Here is a 21,812-nt window from a genome sequence, read left to right as displayed (position 1 = left end):
CACACACACACACACACACACACACACACACACACACACACACACACTTTATATTCATGGCAAAGCAAACAAACCAAAAAACTAAGTCATGGAGCTTTACTTCTTCATTTGAAATTAATGGTTAATTTATGTTCTACCTTGAATTAATTATGTATGCAAATACATAGAAAATCAGCTGTACATGATAACTGTGACGTGTTGAAAGTTGTTTTTAGTAATAGTTATATTGAACTTAATTTTTCAATAAAGTTATACCTTGATCCACTATTCATTATATGTTATTAGATCATGGTTTTCCATAAGTAACACATTTTACTGTAATACTGGTAAATTTAATTTCCAAAGTTTCATCTATAATACACTTATAGAGGGCATTAATGCTGAAGATTTAAAGAATGCAGCCATTTATAACATATGTATATAGTATTGCGTGTCAATATTTAAATTGTTTCATGAAATTTTTATTAATTCGCAGCAAATAATATGATTTGTTATCTCAATATATCTTACTCTTTAACATTTTAAAGAATATTATAATATATTGATTGTAAATTGAGATATATTGAATGAAATTGTATTAATGAAAAATGTATTTTCATTAAAATACCAAAAAAATGAATATGAATTATTTTGTTCCTCTAAGAGTCTTCACCTCTGTTATATTTCAGAGCACCTATTACTGGTGACATTGCTAGGTTTTTCAACAGGGATTGTTCTTTAAGTTCTGTTTTTGTTTAGCTTTTCTCCGTAAGTTGATTCATACACCAAAAACTTCCTGATCTAAGGTAGGTTCTAAGTGCCATGGTAGATATAGAGACAGAAACAAAATTTAGCCAAGGCTTCTTTAAGTTTTTATAAGATACTCAAACATATAAGTATACTAGGGATTTCCCAATAACTACAAAGCAGCAATTATTTCTATTTGAAAACAACCTATAATACTTTTAAATTCAGTCTTTGTAGAAAGAACTGTATTAAGCAAAATTATGTGAATAAATATTCTCCCAAAATAAAAAAGAAAACAATCTATAAATCATGTTCACATTATTTTTGTGAAAATTTAAAACTTTAAATACAAATTACTGGTTCTAACATTCAGGCAGTTTTTACAATGTCATGCTCATTTATATTTATAGAATTATGCCATTGTTCTGTCTAACAATTATTTTCATATATGTTTGTATATGTATATATATGCTAGGTGCACTGAATCATAGAGAAACAAAATTCAAAACAGAATAACTTATATTACAGGTTTATTAAAAAGACTGAAGAAAATATAGTATCGGGCACAGAGGAGAATGTTGCTCATTTTATCTTTAGAGAAAAAGGCAGTCTCCATATGCATGTCTCTGCACTTGAAAAAGCAAAATTATAATGTTTTCATGATGTAGTCCTTATACCCGTTGTCTCCAGATGTCACTATTTGTATGTCCTAATGTTTCTGTGTTGTAACTTTCCTACTGACTAAATTGGAATACTTTCTTTCCAGTTGTGCTGGAAATGTCAGTGTAGGTTGGTGTGGCTCCCCTAAAAGTGATGACTTGAAAGTGAATTTTGGGGGTATTTTGGGTATAAGATTAACACAATAATCACAATTAACATAGCTTGTATGTGGAGAGAAGTGAAAGAGCCCAAATGGAATAATAATAGTATTCTATTATTTTTAGAGTTATTTTGTTTGGCCAGGTATACAAAGTATATTTTGAAAATTGTAGGAGTACCAGTTGGCATAGATAGACTATTCTAAGGAAGCTAAAAGAAATATATAAAGTTGAAGGCCTTTTAATGATATGATTATACTATTGAGTAAAATTTTATAACTTTCAAAATATTGTCATGCAGTAAAAGTACAGTGTCTCATAATTTTGATCTTATAGTAAAATTTCATATTGTTTATATTTGTTAAAATCATATATATGCTTAAATATGTTTGAAATTAAGTAAAAATTACCCACATATTTCTCTAAAAATATGATTAAAATATTTGTGTTGAGTTTCATTTGACAGTTCGGTTTTTTCCTTCAAGACACTCTATGTATTATTACTACTCCATTAATAGTAATATTTGTTTAGTGATATTATACTGATAATTTAATGTGTTTTAGCTGTGAGGCAGAATTCTTAGTGATTTAAACATATCAATTTTTTTACATTCCCCAAGCATAGTTTTTTATGGACAATTTTCATTCATATTTTCATATTTTCATTCATAAACTAAGGCAAGAAAGGTTGCTATTTAGCCAAAGTTACATGATCTGTAAGTGGATGCATCAGGAACAAAGTGCAGACAGGTCAGTGCCAGAGACTATGTTCTGTATAATTACTGCATCTATCTCTCAAAATGCTTGTATGGTCTCAAATCACCTTTAAAAATATCTACAAGAACCATGCGATACAACAAAAGTAGTAAATACAATGTTTGTTTTCAATTAATTAATTTAATCCTTCGGTTCCTTATTTTGTTGACATGAATAAATAAAGATAAGCCTTTTGTTTTATTCTGTACTGCTTTCCTCAAGGGGCGAAGCAGGTGTAGATTGCTCAATTTGTTTAAGTGATAATAAGTGTTTATACACTTTTTTGGGCATGTCTTTAAAGAGAACTGTTATTTGTGAAGAGTTAAAGGATGAATACATTTCCTAAGATATACAATGTATTCCAGTTGTATGAATGAGTATCTCATTTCTTATCATGATACATACAAAAGACAGTGATGTACCACTGTTCTCAGGCAATAAGACAGGAAGACTAAACATATACATGTTGATATCTAGTCATATGGGACATAGTGCTTAGTTATTTTGTATGTGACTCTGAAATGACAGGTTTAAAATTTAGTTTATTGTTGCAACAAAATTTCATCCTAAATGAGAATATGTGATTGATACTTTGAAGACACCTAAGTGGTTATTTTGAATATCTTGAGAGATGGTAAAAACTAAGAGACAGCTCACAGAAAGTTCCAGAAATTTCAGTATAAGAAAATGGTACAATTATGAGAGTCTAATGGTATTAGGAATATTGCTTTGGTAGTGAAATTATACAGATAATGTCATTTGAGTGACGTGAGTGATCTGGCATCAATACTTGTAGAGTAACAATATATTTACTTTGCTTTGTTTATTTTTATAGGTGAAACACAATTGCAAAATGTCATACTTGGAGAATAACACTAAAATTACTACATTTATACTTTTGGGATTGACTGACAACCCAGAGCTGCAAGTCCCTCTGTTCATAACGTTCAGTCTTGTCTATCTCATCACTCTGATTGGGAACCTGGGCATGATGGTGTTGATCTGGCTGGACTCCCGCCTCCACACTCCCATGTATATTTTCCTCAGTCAGCTCTCTCTGGCAGACTGTGTTTATTCCTCCGCTGTGACTCCAAAGGTGATGGATGGGTTTCTCACAGGGGATAAAGTTATCTCCTATGGAGGATGTGTTGCTCAGATGTTCTTCTTTGTGGCTTTTGCCAGTGTTGACTGTTTCCTACTTGCTGTCATGGCTTTTGACAGGTATGCTGCAGTGTGCAAGCCCTTACATTATACCACAACTATGACATCTAGTGTGTGTGCTCGCATGGTGAGTGCGTGTTATGCTTGGGGTTTGTTTGAATCTGCTATACATACTGGATTCACCTTCTCCCTCCCCTGCTGTGCTAATGTGATCCATCACTTTTTCTGTGATATACCTCCAATCCTGGCTCTTTCTTGTTCTGATATCTATGTGAATGAGATTGTGCTCTTTATCTTAGCTTCATTCAATGTCTTCTTTGCTCTGATAGTTATCTTGACCTCCTATGCATTCATATTTATTGCTATTCTGAGGATGCGTTCGGCAGAAGGACGGAAGAAGGCCTTCTCTACTTGTGCATCCCACCTCACTGCTGTCACCATATTCTATGGAACTGTTATCTTCATGTACCTACAGCCCAGTTCTAGTCATTCTATGGACAATGACCAAATGGCATCTGTTTTCTATACGATAGTAGTTCCCATGTTGAATCCAGTTGTCTATAGTTTAAGGAATAAAGAAGTTCATAATGCTTTCAAGAAAGTTGTTGAGAAAATAAACACTTTGTTGAGCTCCTAATTTTTTTTAAAAAAATAAATTAATTATTTTATTGAAAATAGCTGGGCCATGATTTTGAAAAACATATTGATAAAATATTAAACATTTGATCTAAGTATTATTTTGGTTTCTCTTATTTTTTTTTTTTTTTTTGCTAAAGTGTCACGTCCTTTACTTAATGACTTAATTATTTTTACTTAATATCAAAGGTTCTACCGCCCCTTGGTGGTAGTCATTTGGAACTTGCTAATAATGCAAAGTTACAAAGCTGAATTACTGCTAATCTGACAGTGTGTATGTAACTTCCTATTTCCTTCCATCTCTGTCAGAAGGAAAGACACTTCAATGAACACCTTTAAACAGGCTTTCCTGCTGACACTTAGCCATCTCTTCCTATGTTTTTCCCCATCTATTTTAGACATAGTCTCCTGTAACTCATGCTAGTCTCAAGCTCACCATATTGTAAATATTGACGCTGCAATTCTCTGATCCTCTTACCTCTGCCTATCTTAAGTATTGATTATAGGTGTGAGCCATCAAAAGCACATAGGTGTGGCTTTATGTTCTATTCCCTCTGGCGGTATATTGGGCACAAGGCTTTCTGCATGTTAGACATGTTCTTCACCAGCTGAGATACATCCCTGTTACTGTCTTTTTAAAGATAGAAATTCACATCAATACATATAAAAAAAAAAGAAAGAAAATCTTAAATTAATGCAGACTATACTTCAGATGGCTCAACAAGGTTAACAAGACAGTGAAAAATAGCAAAACTAGTTGCTTTGTGTGCAAGGGCAACATTTCAGTGCCCTTATTTATCATTTTTTTTTGTTTTAGCTTTGATGTTCTTTGTTTTTGGAAACAAGGTCTTACTATGTAGCCATAGCTGTCTTGGAACTCATGATGTAGAGCAGGCTTCCCTTGTACTCACAGAGATCCATTTGCCTCTGCCTCCTAAGTACAGGGATGAAAGGCTTGTCAGCACTTAACTTTGTCTCAGAAGATTTGAAAATCTGTATGGTTAATCAGTAATCTATTGTTGTGCACGAAATTCCTTAAGATTTAATGGCTTAAGATAATGTCTGAGTATTTTATGAAATCATATAAACACTGACATTCTTCTATTTACATTTATATTTACCTATGAGGTTCTCTATATTATATGAGGTCTACTGAATTTGAAAAGTTAAGGCAGTTTCACTATTTTATTTGTGGTGTTGGACATTTGTGCTTTCTGGGTATGTTTTCTTTATCTCTACCTTATCGTATAGTGGCTGGGCCAGTTAGTTGGCAGACACAATCAGGAGAGTATTTCCAAATTCTGAAAGTAAAAGTAAAATACTTCTCCAAGTCTAAGCCTACAAATTGTCCTTCAAAAATATCGTCTCTATGGGTTACTGCAAGACTTATACCTTACTTATTCATATCTGAAGAAAAAGTGATCAATGCCAGGAGCCAGCCCCAGCTTGGTGGGAAGAGAAGGAGATCTTCTTTCTTCTCCTCCAGTCAGTTCTTCTTGAGGCAGCCGAGGGCATTGGAAATTGGAAGAGCGTCGGCGGGGGTAAGTCTTGGTCTTACGAGATTCTGGGGAAGACTTTGGTCTTACGAGATATTTAAGGTTGCTCTATAATAAGGTTTACTTCTCTAAGTTATTAAAGTTTACTTACTAGTCTACTGTAGCTGACCTGCTATCCATTTGATCCACTGAGGCCAGAAACTGCAGTTTCTTGCACTTAACACCTCAGCCCAGGGACAGCAGAGAATTAAGCAAATAGCCTTAGTACTCTCTCTGCAGGCGCTGCTAGGCTCTAACTTAGGTCTGTTAGTTTGAGGTCGCAGGAAGAAAAGACACTTAAAGAAGTTATTGTAGTTTATTACTAAGTGTAAAAAGTTTCCTATGAAAGCTATCTAAGAGACAAAGTGGAAAGGTCCTAAGTGGGGAAAGGGAAAAAATTCTAACAAAGGAAAAATTCTAAGTGGAGAGATTCTAAGCAGGGATTAAAGAAGAAGGAGAGAGAGAGAGAGAGAGAGAGAGAGAGAGAGAGAGAGAGAGAGAGAGAGAGAGAATGAGAGTACCGATCCCTTTGTCTTATACATCATCCAGAGTACATGATCACATGTTACAAAGTTCATCACAAGTTCACACCAAAATTCAAATCATAAATTGAACTAGAAGTTTACAACAGATTATGCTTACATACATATCCATTAGGAGTAATTATCTGACTAAACATCCATCACTTGTATAGCTCCACAGGTTCATTGAAGGTTTAAAACTATAACTAAGAAATTAGTGAAGTTTTGTATAGATAAACCCAGGCAATATTTTCTCTTCTGTCCTAGTACCTATAATAAATCCTGAGTTCCCTTTGAGTGACCCTTGGTTAATTGTTTTACAACCACCTTGGAAAGTGCTCTGAGCAGGATAGAGTCTGGTTACTATCTAAGGGCAAATTAACTGATGACACTCGGGAGACTGGCAGAGTTCTCATAGCAGCCTTGAGTATCAGAAAGGGGCATAATACCAGTCCCACTATAAAAAGAGCTAAATAATCATTGATATAACTTTAGGAATTCTTATAGGATCATCATTAAGACTTAAGAAGTCATCCATTTGCCTATATAGCATCACTACAAGACAGTACATCTTCGTGGTCTGCAGAAATCTGCTTCAAAGGGGTGTACTATTGCTTAGTGATTGTTACATATGTTTAATAATAATGAAAATGATAATAATAATAATAATAATAGGAAAAGCATATTAATAGCAGGATATTTTCTAAAATATGTCTGCCACAGCTTTGCTGAATGGGGAACACTTGTCGCAGATTATATAATAATCCGAGGCAAGCATTTCAGGATGATCAACTGCCAATTATTAGCTTGTCCCATTATGGCTCCTGACAGATCAACTCTTGGGAAAAGGAGAAGCAGAAAGTTTATGTTCATAAAATGATATAGTCTGGCAACATTAGAATAATTTGGCTGATCTAAAATGCTAAAATTAGAAAACAAATAGTGGCCCAAAACAACCTACTTCGTAAACATCAGTATTTAGTGTAGCAATGTGGGATGCACTATTCTCTGTGTTGAGACATTCTAACTTTGGAATGAAGGTTCTATTAAAACACAGACATATTTATACTAAGGAAATGTACTTCAAAGAACCCCATGTCTCCTTTCTCTTGAATGTGAAATTTCTTTTGTGTTTCCTTTATTGGAAGTTATATGAATAAGCCCATGAAATATGCAGATTACTTTTTTAAACTTTTTTTTTTCAAGAGAGGGTTTCTCTATAGCCCTGGCTGTCCTGGAACTTACTCTGTAGACCAGGCTGGCCTCAAACTCAGAAATCCTACTGCCTCTGCCTCTGCCTCCCAAGTGCTGGGATTAAAGGCATATGCCACCACTGCCCATCCTGGAGATTGCTTTTATTAAGATTCTGAGCATATATAAGTGACATTTGCACATTCATATTTTTTGCCACTCTATTCTCAGAAGCCAATTTCTAGACTCAGTCTACGTGTCCTACAACAGGAGGATGTGTAAAGCAAACATGGTAGTAGGCACAGTAAATTTCTATGCAGCCCAAGATAAGAAATTATAACAGTGTAAGGAGAAAGCATGACACTATAAATAATCAGGTTGAGAGAAATAAGGCAGTTTCAGAAAGACAGTTATCACATGTCTTCTTTCATACAGTATAAAAGCAAGAATAAAAAAAATGAGAGTGCTAGATTTACTTCACAGAAAGGGTATGTGGGGTGTGGGGTAGACCAAGGGGATTTAGATAATGTAATAAAAGTAGACACAGCTATAGAAAAATTAATTCATGAATGGAAATGTCATAAGAATACCTACTATGTTAAATAGTATTTAAATCTATCAAAGAAATGTAGTAGAAACAAATTGGTAATGTATATGAGAAAATCTTTCTCTGTAGCAATTATAATTAGTATATACAAATTAGTATATTCACAATACTGGATATAATTATGACATTTTAGTTCATGCCTTCACTCTATTTTGATCATATATACTTCCACTATTATTCATTATTAGCTCCTTTACCCCTTACTCATATCTAATGACCTTCTTTTATTTTCATGTATTTTTACCTCTAAATATCGCATATGAGAGACATGTGTTGATGAGAATGGTTGCTTTCAGTTTCATGATTGATAATTTTAAAATTTTGAAGTGATATGAATTACTTTTGCTTTAAAGTTGAATAGTACATAATTTTATCTGCCATCTATGTACCATCTATCATTATTTATTTATCATAGTTTATTAATTTGTTGTTAGATACTTCATCTAATTGTATTACTCAGCTCTTTTCAGTATATTATCAATAAACATGGCTATGAATGTATCTTTATAGCAAACTGACTTTGTTTTGGGGTCTACTCTTTAAAACCAAGAGTAGTGTATCAAGATCATAAGGTAGTTTTACTTTCAATGTCTTTTTTATAAAAGTTATCATTAATCTCTCTTTTTTTTTACCATCCAGTCATTATACCCTTTCTGGTCTGCCCTCCAACAATTCCTCATACCATTTCTCCCCCATCCCTATCTCTAAGAGGATGTTCCCACAGCCACAACATCCACACCTCTCCTTCGTGCCTCAAGTCTCCTGGATTAGGTGCTTCTTCTCTCACAGAGGCTAGACAAGGCAGTCTTCTGCTGTATATGTGTTGGGTGCCTCGTACCAACTAGTGTATGCTTATTGGTTGGTGGCTCAGTGTCTGAGCTATCTCAAGGATCCAGGTTAGTTGAGACTGTTGGTCTTCCTATAGAGTTGCCCTCTACCTTAACTTCTTCCAGCTTTTCTATAATTTAACCACAGATGTCCCAAACTTAAATCCATTGGTTGGGTACAAGTATTTGTATCTGTCTCAGTTAGCTTCTTGTTGTGCTCTAGGAGGGCAGCCATGCTAGGCTCCTGTCTGTAAGGACACCATAGCATCAGTAATGGTGTCAGTCCTTGGAGCCTGCCTTTGGCCTGGACTCCAGTTTGGGCCAGACACTCGACGTCCTTTGCCTTAGTCTCTTCTCCAATTTTGTCCCTGTAGGTCTTTTAGACAGAAACAATTCTGAGTCAGAATTTTTGACTGTGAGATGGCAACTCCATTTGTTACTCTGTCTTTCTACTGGAGGTGGACTCTACAAGTTCCCTTCCTCACTGAGGGTGCATATTTCCATTCATTCTGCTGGCCATTGTTATATAATAAAGGTTGAGGTCAGGGATGGTGATTCCCTCAGAAGTTCTTTCATTGATAAAAATTATTTTTGCTATCCTAGGTTTTTTGTTTTTCCATATGAAATTGAGAATTGCTCTTTCTGTGTTAGACAGATTTTGTTGAAATTTTGGTGGGGATTTCATTGAATCTGTATATTGCATTTGATAGGATGGCCTTTTTTTTTTTTTTACTATGTTAATTCTACCAATCCATGAGCATGGACAATCTCTCCATTTTCTGAGGTTTTCTTCAATTTCTTTCTTGATAGAGACTTGAAGTTCTTGTCATACAGATATTTTTCATGTTTGGTTAGAGTTACTTCAAGATATTTGAATATCTTTTAATTAATTTCTATATTGAGTTCTATAGTAGACACATTAATTTTCATTGCCACCAGCAGTGTATAAGGATTCTTACTTTCAAATTATTTTTTCTGAAATCAGCAACATATTGCTAAAATAAGTCATAAAGAGAAAATAATATTGAACTGAATAAAAGTTAAATCATTATGCACGACTTGTCCTAGAAGGACATGAAGTGATATCTTTACACTCAAGACAGAGCACCAGAAACAGACCAAAAACTAAGTGCCCCCAAAATTTATTCTGGTGAAGAAGTGAGTACATTGTAGGCTCTAATAGGAACAGGATGATAGGTTCCTTATTGTACAAAATCACGGGAGATTCAAAGGCAGCTACATGACTGACATTCTTCCCTAGATCAGTGAAAACAAAAAGACTGAATATAATTTGCAGACAGCCACAAATCTCTCTTCTGCTTATAACTAGATATTTATATAATGTATGGTTTAGGAATCATGAATTTTGTAACTTTCTAAGCTTTGTGACTGTAAACTCTCATACAATTGTAAGTTTTGTTAGTTTCCCAATCTTATGAACTTTCCTCCTCTCTCTAAAGGGAAAGTATTTTATTTGTATGGCTTAGCTACACAATAAAACACAGACAGACAAACATACACAGAGACACAGACAGACACAAACAGACAAATGGGCGAATGGACACACACACACACACACACACACACACACACACACACACACATGCATGTCTGTTATTCCTCAATAAGCTGATGTGGGAAGGTCTCTATAGACAATGTAATTACTACTTCTCTAGGTGAATAGAAAGAAGGCCTGTGGATGTCCTTTTGGGCACCTATTTCTCAGCAGATCTTATGCATATAAAAGATAGGTGTCTGACATCCAACAGGAATATGTATGACATAATTTTAGAAGGAACAACCTGTGTGCCAGGGGCCTTTTGGTGTTCATTTATTAAAATGTAAGTTGCTATTTTGTAACCTTTTATCTCACACTTGCATATTAATGAGTCTGAAGCAACATTCAGCTCAAACAAATACCCAGTTAAAATTCATATTCAAGTTCACGATGATGTTCTCCTTTCTACTGGAGTTACTGTCTGCTTTACAGAGTACAGTCAGTCTTCTGTTTTCTCTCACAGCAGCTCTGTGTGCCAGGTTAGAGAGTATTCTGTAACCACCACATAATAATCATCTTTTCCTTGTGTCTGTCTGTCTCTGGAGAATTTTTTCAACTAGTCATTAAGACATGACTTCTTCAAAAGGATCTTTCTTTCTTTGAGAGGTACTTCCAATTGGATCCCAAGTGACTCAGTGCCACCTTCCTTAAAAAACAAGGTAGGCTTCTAGCTTTTGGTTTTGTTTTGTTCATACTGAGGAAACAGAAGAACTTTTGTGAAAAGTTGCAATGGTAACTATTTTCCTATGGGATGATCAGAGTTTAGTCTTTTGGTATCTAATATCCTTCTGAGTTCATACTTTTCACAAGGAGCCTAAAAATACAACTGTTTCCTCTACTTCCAAGTAGAAGATGATATCATTCTTATTCTTTCAAATTTGTTTTTAAAAGAATGTTGAGAACATGGAACACGCTCAGTAAGTGAATTTTGACATGTTAAACACACAAATGAAGTCTATCTATAACCAAGTACTTAACTGTTTGTAAAACTATTTAGTATGCACTTCTAAGGCAACATTCTTGCAAAACTTTACATGAGCTTTTTTAGCCTCATGATCAAGTATTCTGTGAATATAGAATTTATAGCTAGAAGTACAATTTATCTTGTGACATGGAAAACACATCTATCATCTCTCTCTCTCTCTCTCTCTCTCTCTGTCTCTGTCTCTCTCTCTCTCATCTATCATCTATCTATTCAATCTATGCCTATACACACACACACACACACACACCATCATGAATATATTCATAGAATAAATGAAACTACCATATACTTCTGCTGTTTTTACATTTGGGATTCATCTTTATGCCTCCTTTGTCTTAAGTAAGGTAGTATTTGGAACCTTTAAGCAGATCAGCATAATATAATACCAGTTATCTGTGTTAGAAACCATTACTAATAATGCCAATGTCATTTAACATAATTTTTAAAAATTGCTGGTTTAATCAATTATTTAATGTCCATATCCATTAGTGGATTGTGTCTTTTGATTTATAAAATATTATGTTTGAACAACCTGCCATAGCTTTATTCTCAAAGACTCATGTAAGAAAAATTCATGGAGAGTACAGTGCATATTAATAACATAAGTATAACAATAAATATATTTCAATTATGTTTAAATGTCATCATATTGGTTATTATTCTTGGTTATGTTTCAAAAAGAATAAGCATAGTATAATTAAAATGTTTTTAGACATAAAAATGTTTCAAAGTAATTCTTTTTTCTTTCTTTCCTTCTTTCTTTCTTTCTTTCTTTCTTTCTTTCTTTCTTTCTTTTTTTTTTTTTTTTTGGCTTTTCAAGACAGGGTTTCTCTTTATAGTCCGGCCTGTCCTGGAACTCACTCTGTAGACCAGGCTGGCCTTGAACTCAGAAATCTGCCTGCCTCTGCCTCCCAAGTGCTGGGATTAAAGGAGTGCACCACCACCGCCCGGCTCTCAAGGTAATTCTTAAAGAAAGCTACGCACACTATCTGTATTGAACTTAATGTAAAATATAAATTATAAAAATTAATTCTTATGAAAATAGCAACAAAAAGTATGAGAAGTCTTTTCTGTTTGGATTTTTTTTATGTGACATCTCAGATCAAGTATCATTAGAGATTTTTAAATTCTTAGTGGAATTGTTCTTCAAATAGCTGTTTTTCAGAATTATTAATATTTCTTCAGTAATTTCTTCTAGTAAATAATGAACTGCCTATTGCTGCATGTGCTGCATGATAGGCACAAGAACAGGAAGAAAAATCAACCTAGGCTTCTCTGGGTTTTGATTATGTATACTACAGATTCTCAAGTAATGGGCATATATTTCTCCAATAAGTATGTGGCATCTTATATCTTCATGTTTTTCAGAGGCAAATGTTTGTAGAATCTAGAAGTTATTAAATAAAAAAGTAATTAAGTAAAGTTATTAAGTAAAAAACTGAATTCCAAGATGTGGTCTATAACCTGATGCTCAGGCATATTTTGATACCTTGGATTAGTTTCCATGCAGAAAGTTCTTGGTTCATTCTGTACCTTCATTTATTTCACTCTCCTCTCTTCATATTTATATTCACAAGTCTCTAATCATTGTTTCTGTGATTCTGGGCAATGAACCCAGGTTGTTGCTGATGGCAGACAAACGCCTTACTACCCTGTGCTGCTCCCATCCAGTGTTTTCATTATTTTTATTTTTAGATAGCATCTAGCTGAGTTACTCAAGCCAGCCTTGGTCTCACTCTGTCACCCAGGTAGGAGTAACTTCACGATATTCCTGTTTTCGCTTCCTAGATAGAATGACACTCTCTTATATGTTCAGCTCTATCCTAAGTACAATAAGACAAGGCATAGAGAAATAACCTTATAACATCAAAATTGTTTAGGTTCTCATACTCAAATTTAGAATTTGTGGAGTATGAATCTATAAAACTTAGCACAACAGTGTCTGGCACAAAGGAGATTAATGCTAGTGTTATCCTTAGGGTTAAAAACAGACACACTGATAACCAGTTATGGATAGAACAAGGGTATATGGGGCCTTACCCCTCAGTGTTTAACTCTTGCTGATAGAGTCAGAAAAAAGAACAGTCATTGCCTTCAGTTTTGTACCCCTGGTAATCCCACTAGGTTGCATTGCATATCTCTAATCCAATGGTCACTCAGATGGCCCTGGATAAACTGGATGTGTCACAAACAAAATTAAGTCATGAATCTGGGAAAGGAACAAATAGAGAGGAGGAATGATTTGTCCCTTTCAAAAGAAGATAAGAAATGGCAGTAGGACAGAATAACAGGAATGACTTACAAACACATGTGAAAATTTCAGAGAAATAGCAAATAACTGAAAAAGATATAGTCTCTGCATGAATTTTCTCTATGTTTAAAAAGGCAAAACTTTAATATTTACTCTTCATCCCCATCATCTTTAAGATACCATATTTGCATATCAGATGAGATTTTTTTTCCAACTTTCCCAGGGACTAATGTGAAGTCTCAGTTCTTTTCAGCTATGACCCAAATGATAGAGGCTCTCCTGGAGCTAGTGACTGAGAATGCTTTGAGGGTACATGTTGAAGAGAGCCCTAACTGTGTATGCTTATGGATTTTATGTGGAACAAGAGAGTAAGAGAACAAAAGCTGAATTATGCTGGTATTAAATTCTTGTTTGATGAAGCTTTATCATATTTTCAACAGATATTTCCCATGCGTTTTATACACTAAGGAGGCTATTTTATAATCAGATTATGTAGCCAAGTAAGGTAAGTGATAAAACCTGAACTTCAACAGGTTATTCTATAGCACAAGATGGCATTTCAAAATTTCTGCTTCTTATTCCTTCTGAAACTCAATTCCCCTGGTTATTATTCAGTATTTGTGAAAGTTTTATTTTGCTTAATTGTTTTGAACTATAGTTAGAAGATTGATCGCCTATATAGACTGCTTGAGTAATATGATTCAAATATTTTTTTCATTTCCTCTTTTCCAGTAACATGTGTATACATTATTTCTGTTATTAAAAGCATCATATATGTTTATTATTTTATTATTGTTGTTCATTGTTTGTTAACTATACATTAAGGAGTATTCTGAGCAATTTAACCTCAAAATCTTTACATAGTTTCTTCTCTGTTTTATCATGTGTTTATTTGTGAGGGTTACTGATAATTGAACCCAGGGAAAGACATACTTCAGCAAATTGTTAATGTTCTTTCTTGATTTTGACAGGTAAAATAAAATATCAAAATGTATGTGGCCAACAGCAGTAGAATAAATGCATTCATACTCTTGGGATTAACTGACAACCCAGAGCTGCAAGTCCCTCTGTTCATAACGTTCAGTCTCATCTATCTCCTTACACTGATTGGGAACCTGGGCATGATGGTATTGATCTGGTTGGACTCCCGCCTCCACACCCCCATGTATATTTTTCTCAGTCAGCTCTCTCTGGCAGACTGTGTTTACTCCTCCTCTGTGACTCCAAAAGTGATGGCTGGGCTTCTCACAGGGGATAAAGTTATCTCCCATGGAGGATGTGTTGCTCAAATGTTCTTCTTTGTGACTTTTGCCAGTGTTGACTGTTTCCTACTTGCTGTCATGGCTTTTGACAGGCATGCTGCAGTGTGCAAGCACTTACATTATACCACAACTATGACATCTAGTGTGTGTGCTCGCATGGTGATTGGCTGTTATGTGTTCAGTTTAGCTGAATCTTCTATCTATATTGGGTTTATCTTTGATCTCTCCTTCTGCCATTCTAATGTGATTCATCACTTTTTTTGTGATATCCCTCCAATCTTAAATCTTTCCTGCTCTGATATATATACAAATGAGATTGTGCTCTTCATCATAACATCCTTCAATGTCTTTTTTTCTCTGATAGTTATCTTGACCTCCTATGCATTTATATTCATTGCTATTCTGAGGATGCGTTCAGCAGAAGGACGGAAGAAGGCCTTCTCTACTTGTGCATCTCACCTCACTGCTGTCACCATATTTTATGGAACTATAATCTTCATGTACCTACAGCCCAGTTCTAGTCATTCCATGGACAATGATCAAATGGCATCTGTTTTCTATACCATAGTAATTCCTATGTTGAACCCGGTTGTCTATAGTTTAAGGAATAAAGAGGTTCATAATGCCTTCAAGAAAGCCGCTGAGAAGTTAAAGTCTGTTCAACATCTATTTCTAATTAGATATTTATACAGTTTATATAATTAATCATTTATCTATTGTGTAGCAGAAATTTCCCACATTTAGTGGCTCCAGGCAATGGTTTACTATTGTACATACTTATCTGGTCAGGGAAGTTTCTTCTTGTTTGCATCAGGGGTCACTCATGGTGTTTTATAACTTACATGACTTCAGATAAGCTGAATGTTACAAGATAGTCTCATTTTCCTTTTGTTAATGATACTGGCTATCTTGTAGATAATCTTTGTTCATATACTCATGGTCTCTTATAGTTTAGAGCATGATCCAGTTGGCTTACTTGAAATCTTCAGGCAATATTCTCACTGAACATTATGTAACTTATAGGCTCCTTCAAATTTTAACTTAAAATATACTCATTTGTTCAACCAGTCTACAGCAGTAGATGGCAGTTAAGCTTTACCAACATTTAAATATGAAGAAGGAGATATTAACTTTTGAGAAATGGAGTGAGAATGAATTTGTTTTTGTTGGTTGATTAGAGCTTCCCTATACCAGAGTTAATGTGGAACAATAATGCTAGTCTGCTAAAGAATACAAAATATGGTTAACATGTAGAAAATAAGGGGCTGTGGAGTTCTTAGTCTTAATTAGGATATACAGACTCCTCTTCCCAGGGCTCAAGGATCTTTGTGAAAAAGAGGGATAGGAGATTATAAGAGGCCTAAGTGGCAGGTAAAATTAAGGAAACAGTGTTTTCTGGACACCGAATGGCACTTACACACATGTACATACTCTTGGTGATTGTGATAACATGCAAAAGATCTGCACAATCTTAAACCAGACAAAATTTTAGCACAGATGAATGAGAAGATAAAAACTTCTGGAAGAAGGAAAGTCAGTTTTCTTTAGTGATGTGACCCTGGGCAGTTAAACTACACAGCAGTACAGGGTCTACTTGCAGGACTATCTTGGTAGAGGCACACAGTGGACCATACGTGATAGGAGGAAGAAAAAGTAAAATCCAAAGTTGGAATAGTATAGGTCTGTGGTTATGAGTAGAATTGGGAAAGGGGTTGGTTATGTTCAAACATATCTTATGGAAAACAAAAAAATAATAGAAATATCTAAAAGGAAACAAAATATGAAGACATAGATAAATATTATTTTTCAAATAATAGTAGCTCATGTGGAAGTGTAAAGATGGACTGTCTAGATTACTGTGATTCTAGATACTCATAGATGTATATGTCTATTTCAACTGTTTGCTTTTGTCATTTCTTGAGGTATTGACAATCCTTTTTTTTATTTCTATATTTTTCTTTGGAGAGAAAATAAAAAGAGATGGATATTATCTTCTTTAGTAATTTAGGTACTGGCTATACACAATATTATTGAGCAAAATCTGTCAAGGATTTAGTCTTATAGCCATAACTAGATGCGAAATTGCCTTTGGTATTGAATGTCTTGCTCAATTACAAAGCATCGATCTTTAATCCATGTATTCTGGAAGAGAAAAATAGAGAAGAGTTTGGGAGTAAACAACTATTCTGACTGATGCAATCTAAATCTAAACCTCCAAACTTATTTAAAAATAACTGAACTATTACCTTGATTTTTTATCTCCTAGAACTTTTTTCATTAATTAATTTATTTATTCACTTTATAGTCCAGTAGCAACATCCCTTCCCTCCTCTCCTTCCATTCCCACTCTCCCAAATACCTCATCAATTACTCCTTTCTCTACTCCTCAGAGAAAGGGAAACCCACCTTGAGTACTGCCTGCTCTGGGACATCAAATTGCAGCTGGACTAAACACATATCTTTCACTGAGGCCTGATCAGTAAGTCAAGCTAGTAGAAGGAGATCCAATGTCAGGAAACCAAGTCAGCAATAGAGTACACTCCAATTTTTAGGGGACCCACATGAACACCAAGCTGCACATCTGCTACAAATGTATCTAGGTCCTAGGTCCAATCCCTACATGCTCTTTGGTTAGTGATTCAGTCTCTGTTGAGCCTCCATGGTCCCAGGTTAGTTGACTCTAGGTTTTCTTGTGATACTCTTCATCCTCCTGGTTTCCTCAATACTTCCTCCAACTCTTCCACAAGACTCCCTAAGCTTCCTTTAATGTTTGGCTTTGGGTCTCTGCCTCTGTTGCCATCCACTACTAAATGAAGACTTTCAGAGACAGTTATGTTAGCTCCTGTCTGCAAGCATGGCAGAGTATCACTAATAGTATCAGGGATTGGGTCTCTCCCAAGGGATGGGTTTCAAGTTAAACCTTGTCTTCGGTTGAGCATTTCTCCATTCTCTGTTCCATCCTTTTTCCTGCACATCCTGCAGGCAGGAAAAATTTTGGATGTCCCCTTCCTCCACTAGAAGTCCTGCCTGGCTGCAGGAGGTAATCACTTTAGTCCCCATATCCTCTGTTGTTAAAAGCCTCAGCTAGGGTTACCCCCATAGTCTTCTGGAAGCCTTCCAGGTCTCTGGTTAATCCCTGAGATGCCTTACCCCACCAATTTCCATTCGCTTTCACAGCCCTCTCCTGCCCACCTCCACTCCTAGTCCCTATTTCAGTTCCCCTTCTTACCCTCTTCTTCCCATTTTCTTCCATCCGCATGCAATGTCTATTCAATTTCCCCTTCTGAGTGATATTTACAGTTTGTCCCTTGGACTCTCCTTATTATTTAATGTATGTAGATTGTAGCATAGTTACCTTATTCTTTATGCCTAATGTCCACTTATAAGTGAGTATATATCATGTGCGCCTTTCTGGGTTGGGATTACCTCACTCAGGATAGTTACATACATTTGGTTGCAATTTTCAGGATGTCTTTGTTTTTAATACCTGTGTAGCATTCTGTTGTGTAGACATACCACATTTTCTTTATCCATTTTTCAGTTGATGTACACCTAGGTTGTTTACAGTTTCTGGCTGTTACGAATAAAGCTGCTATCAATGTAGTTGCACAAATGTCCTTGTGGTATAGTAGGACATATTTTGGGTGTATCCGCAAGAGTGGTATAGGAGTATAATTCTTCTCAGCTTTCTCAGAAACCACTAAATTGATTTTCAAAGTGGTTGTACTAATTTGCATTCTTACCAGCAATGAAGGAGTGTTCCCCTTGTTCCACATTCTCACTAGCATGTGCTGTCACTTGAGTTTTTTATCTTAGTCATTTTGATGGGTGTAAGATGAAATCTTACAGTTCTTTTGATTTGCATTTCCCTGATGACTAAGGATGTTGAACGTTTCTTTAAGTGCTTCTTGGTTATTAGAATTTTCTCTTTTGTGAATTCTCTATTTAGCTCTGTATCCCATTTTTAATTTGGTTAGTTAGTTTATTGGTGTCTAATTTTATGAGTTCTTTATATATTTTTGATATTAGTTCTTTGTCAGATAGGGTTAGTAAAGGTCTTTTCCCATTCTGTAGATTTCCATTCCCATTATTTTCAGTTCCATGAGGTCCCATTAATCACTTGTTGATCTTAGTGCCTGAGCTATTGGTCTTCTCTTCTGGAATTTGTCTCTTGTGCCAATGTGTTCAAGGTAGTTACAGTCTAATATTGACGTCTTTAATTTACTTGGACGTGAGTTTTGTTCTGAGTGATAAATATGGGTCTGTTTCTACTCTTCTACAGGCAGCCATTCATAACTTCTTTCATGAGACTTTGAGTAACTTTAACATGGTCCAGTTTCATCATTGTCTTAGCTGTTGCTAGTAATCACTTGAGGTCTTTTACTTTTGTCATTTAATTTACATAAATCTTAGAAATGTTTTATTTTTTATTAAACAAATGTAATGATATAATTTTCATTTGAGTCTCCTGAAACATATTACAAAATCTGGATTTCAAACATCATTTTGAAACTATTATTTTACTTATTTGCATTCCAAATGTTTGAAAGTCTGGTAGAATTCTGCACTAAAGCCATCTGGCCCTGGAGTTTTTTGGTTGGGATTTTTTAAAAATATTATTATTAGATTTACTCTCTTTTTTTTACAGTCCAATTGTTAGTACGCTGCCAGTATGCCCTCCAACTGTTCCTCATCCCATTTCTTCTCCTACAGCTCCAAGATGATGTCAGCCCCCTCCCCCAACACGGCCTGCCCACTTGCTGGGGCCTCATGAAGTGTAATTGCCCGTTCCTTTGTAGCAGCCCGTTCTGGTACTTTGTAACAGCCCGTTCTGCTGCTCCTGTCTGCAGATCAGGGTCTAGCAAGAGAGAGTGAGTGGGGAAGGTGGGGCGAGAGATGCAAAAGATGGATACAAGACAGAGTCTGGTCAAGTCTCTTCAAGTCTTTTTTATTGAAAGGAAATCCTGGGTATTTATACCCTTTACCATGTGACTTACCCTCATGGACAAGCTCAACTGAAGGCACTATATCATGTGCCTTGTAGCCATGGATACCACGTGGACCTTGCAGCTGGGGGCACTAAACAGTGTAACAAGATGTTTATCAGTGTGTGCTTAGCTGTTGTGGGCTGTTGAAAACAAGTCTCTTGTCAGAGTATATGGCTCAAGACGGCTGTAAAGATGATAGCTGCTTTCGGCTAAGAGTCGGCTTCCAACAATGAAGGTTAGGTACATCTTCTCTAACTGAGGCCAGACTACCTATGGGATTGCCCTCCATTTCAGCTTCTTCCAGCCTTTTTGAAGTTCAATCACAGGGGTTCCCAGCTTCTGGCCATTGGTTGGGCATACATATCTGCATCTAACTTATGCAGCTGCTTCTTGGGACTCTCAGAGGACAGCCATGCTAGGCTCCTATCTGTAAACACACCATAGCATAAGTAATAGTGTCAGACCTTGGAGCTTCTTCTTGAACTGGATACCAATATGCGCTGGTCACTGAACCTCCTTTGCTTCAATCTCTTCTCCATTTTTGTCCCTGCAGTTCTTTTAGACAGGAACAATTCTGGGTCAGAGTTTTTGACTATGGGATGGCAACCTCATCCCACTACAGAAGTTCTTTTATTGTTAAGAATTGTTTTCACTATCCTGAGCATTTTTATTTTTTCATATGCAATTGAGTACTGCTCTTTCCATGTTTTGAAGAATTGTATTGGAATTTTGATGGGGATTCATTGAATATGCAGATTGCATTTGATAGGATGGCCATTTTTACTATGTTAATCCTACTAGTCCATGAGCATTGGAGATCTCTCCATTTTCTGAGGTCTTCTTCAATTTCGTTCTTGAGAGACTTTGACATTCTTGTCATACAGATCTTTCACTTGTTTGGTTAGAGTAACCCCAAGGTATTTTATATTATTTGTGGCTATTGTGAAGGATGTTGTTTTTATATTTACTTTCTCAGCCAGTTCCTCATTGGTATAAAGGAAGGATACTGATTTGTTTGATTTAAATTTATATCTGGCAACTTTGCTGAAGTTGATTATCAGCTGTAGTTCTCTGGTGGAAGTTTTTAGGTAACTTATGTATAAATATCATCTGTAAATAGTGATACCTTGAATTCTTCTTTGCCAGTTTGTATTCCCTTGATCTCCTTTTGTTGTCTTACTGCTTTAGCTAGACTTTTAAGTACATATAGTATAAATAGATATGGGGAGGGTGGGCATCCTTGTCTTGTGCCTGATTTTAGTGGGATTGCTTCAAGTATCTCTTCATTCAATTTGTTATTGACTGGTGGTTTGCTGTGTATTACTTTCATTATGTTTAAGTATGGGACTTGAATTCCTGACCTTTCCAATAATTTTAACATGAAGGGTGTTGTATTTTGTCAAATGCTTTTCAGCATCTAATGAGATTATCATGTGATTTTTTTCTTTTGAGTTTGTTTATAAAGTGGATTATGTTAATGGATTTTCATATATTGAACCAAACTTGTATTCCTGGGATGAAGCCTACTTGATCATGGTGAATGATGGTTTTATGTGTTCTTGGATTAGGTTTGCAAGAAGTTTATTATTTTTGCATTGATATTCACAAGTAAAATTGGTCTGAAGTTCTCTTTTTTGGGGGGTCCTTGTGTGGTTTAGGTATCAGAATAATTGTGGCTTCACAGAATGAAGGTAAAGCTTCTATAACCTCTATTTTATGGAATACTTTGAGGAGTGTTGGCATTAGCTCTTCTTTGAAGACCTAGTAGAATGCTACACTAAAGCCATCTGGCCCTCAACTTTTTTTGGTTGGGAGGTTTTTAGTGATTTCTTCTATTTCCTTGGGGGGAGGAAAGGGCCTGTTTAGATAGCTCATCTGCTCTTGGTTTAACTTTGGTGTTAGTATCTGTTTAGAAAATTATTTATTTCATCTAGATATTCCAATTTTTTGAGTATAGGCTTCTGTAGTAGGATCTGATGGTATCTTGAGT

At 35.5% G+C, this 21,812-nt stretch overlaps 2 protein-coding genes across 2 annotated transcripts; both read left to right on the top strand.

The window, feature by feature from the left end:
- The first annotated feature begins 3,153 nt into the window (after positions 1-3,153).
- On the top strand, positions 3,154-4,098 carry LOC114623446 (olfactory receptor 5B2-like). Its single transcript, XM_028770113.1, has one exon. It carries the CDS (start codon positions 3,154-3,156, stop codon positions 4,096-4,098), a length of 945 nt encoding a protein of 314 aa, XP_028625946.1.
- A 10,463-nt stretch (positions 4,099-14,561) lies between these two features.
- Positions 14,562-15,539, top strand: LOC114623449 (olfactory receptor 5B2-like). The gene has a single exon (XM_028770116.1). The coding sequence runs from the start codon at positions 14,562-14,564 to the stop codon at positions 15,537-15,539; it is 978 nt and encodes a 325-aa protein (XP_028625949.1).
- The last annotated feature ends 6,273 nt before the right edge of the window (positions 15,540-21,812 follow it).

Source organism: Grammomys surdaster, unplaced genomic scaffold, assembly GCF_004785775.1.
Source record: "Grammomys surdaster isolate TR1022 unplaced genomic scaffold, NIH_TR_1.0 198, whole genome shotgun sequence".
Lineage (NCBI taxonomy): Eukaryota > Metazoa > Chordata > Mammalia > Rodentia > Muridae > Grammomys > Grammomys surdaster.
The sequence above is the reverse complement of the archived record's forward strand: the minus strand, read 5'-3'. Positions and strand labels throughout refer to the sequence as shown.

Bases quoted from the DNA above. Each gene is read 5' to 3' on its own strand.
- LOC114623449 (XM_028770116.1), top strand. From the start codon at position 14,562: ATGTATGTGGCCAACAGCAGTAGAATAAATGCATTCATACTCTTGGGA.
- LOC114623446 (XM_028770113.1), top strand. From the start codon at position 3,154: ATGTCATACTTGGAGAATAACACTAAAATTACTACATTTATACTTTTG.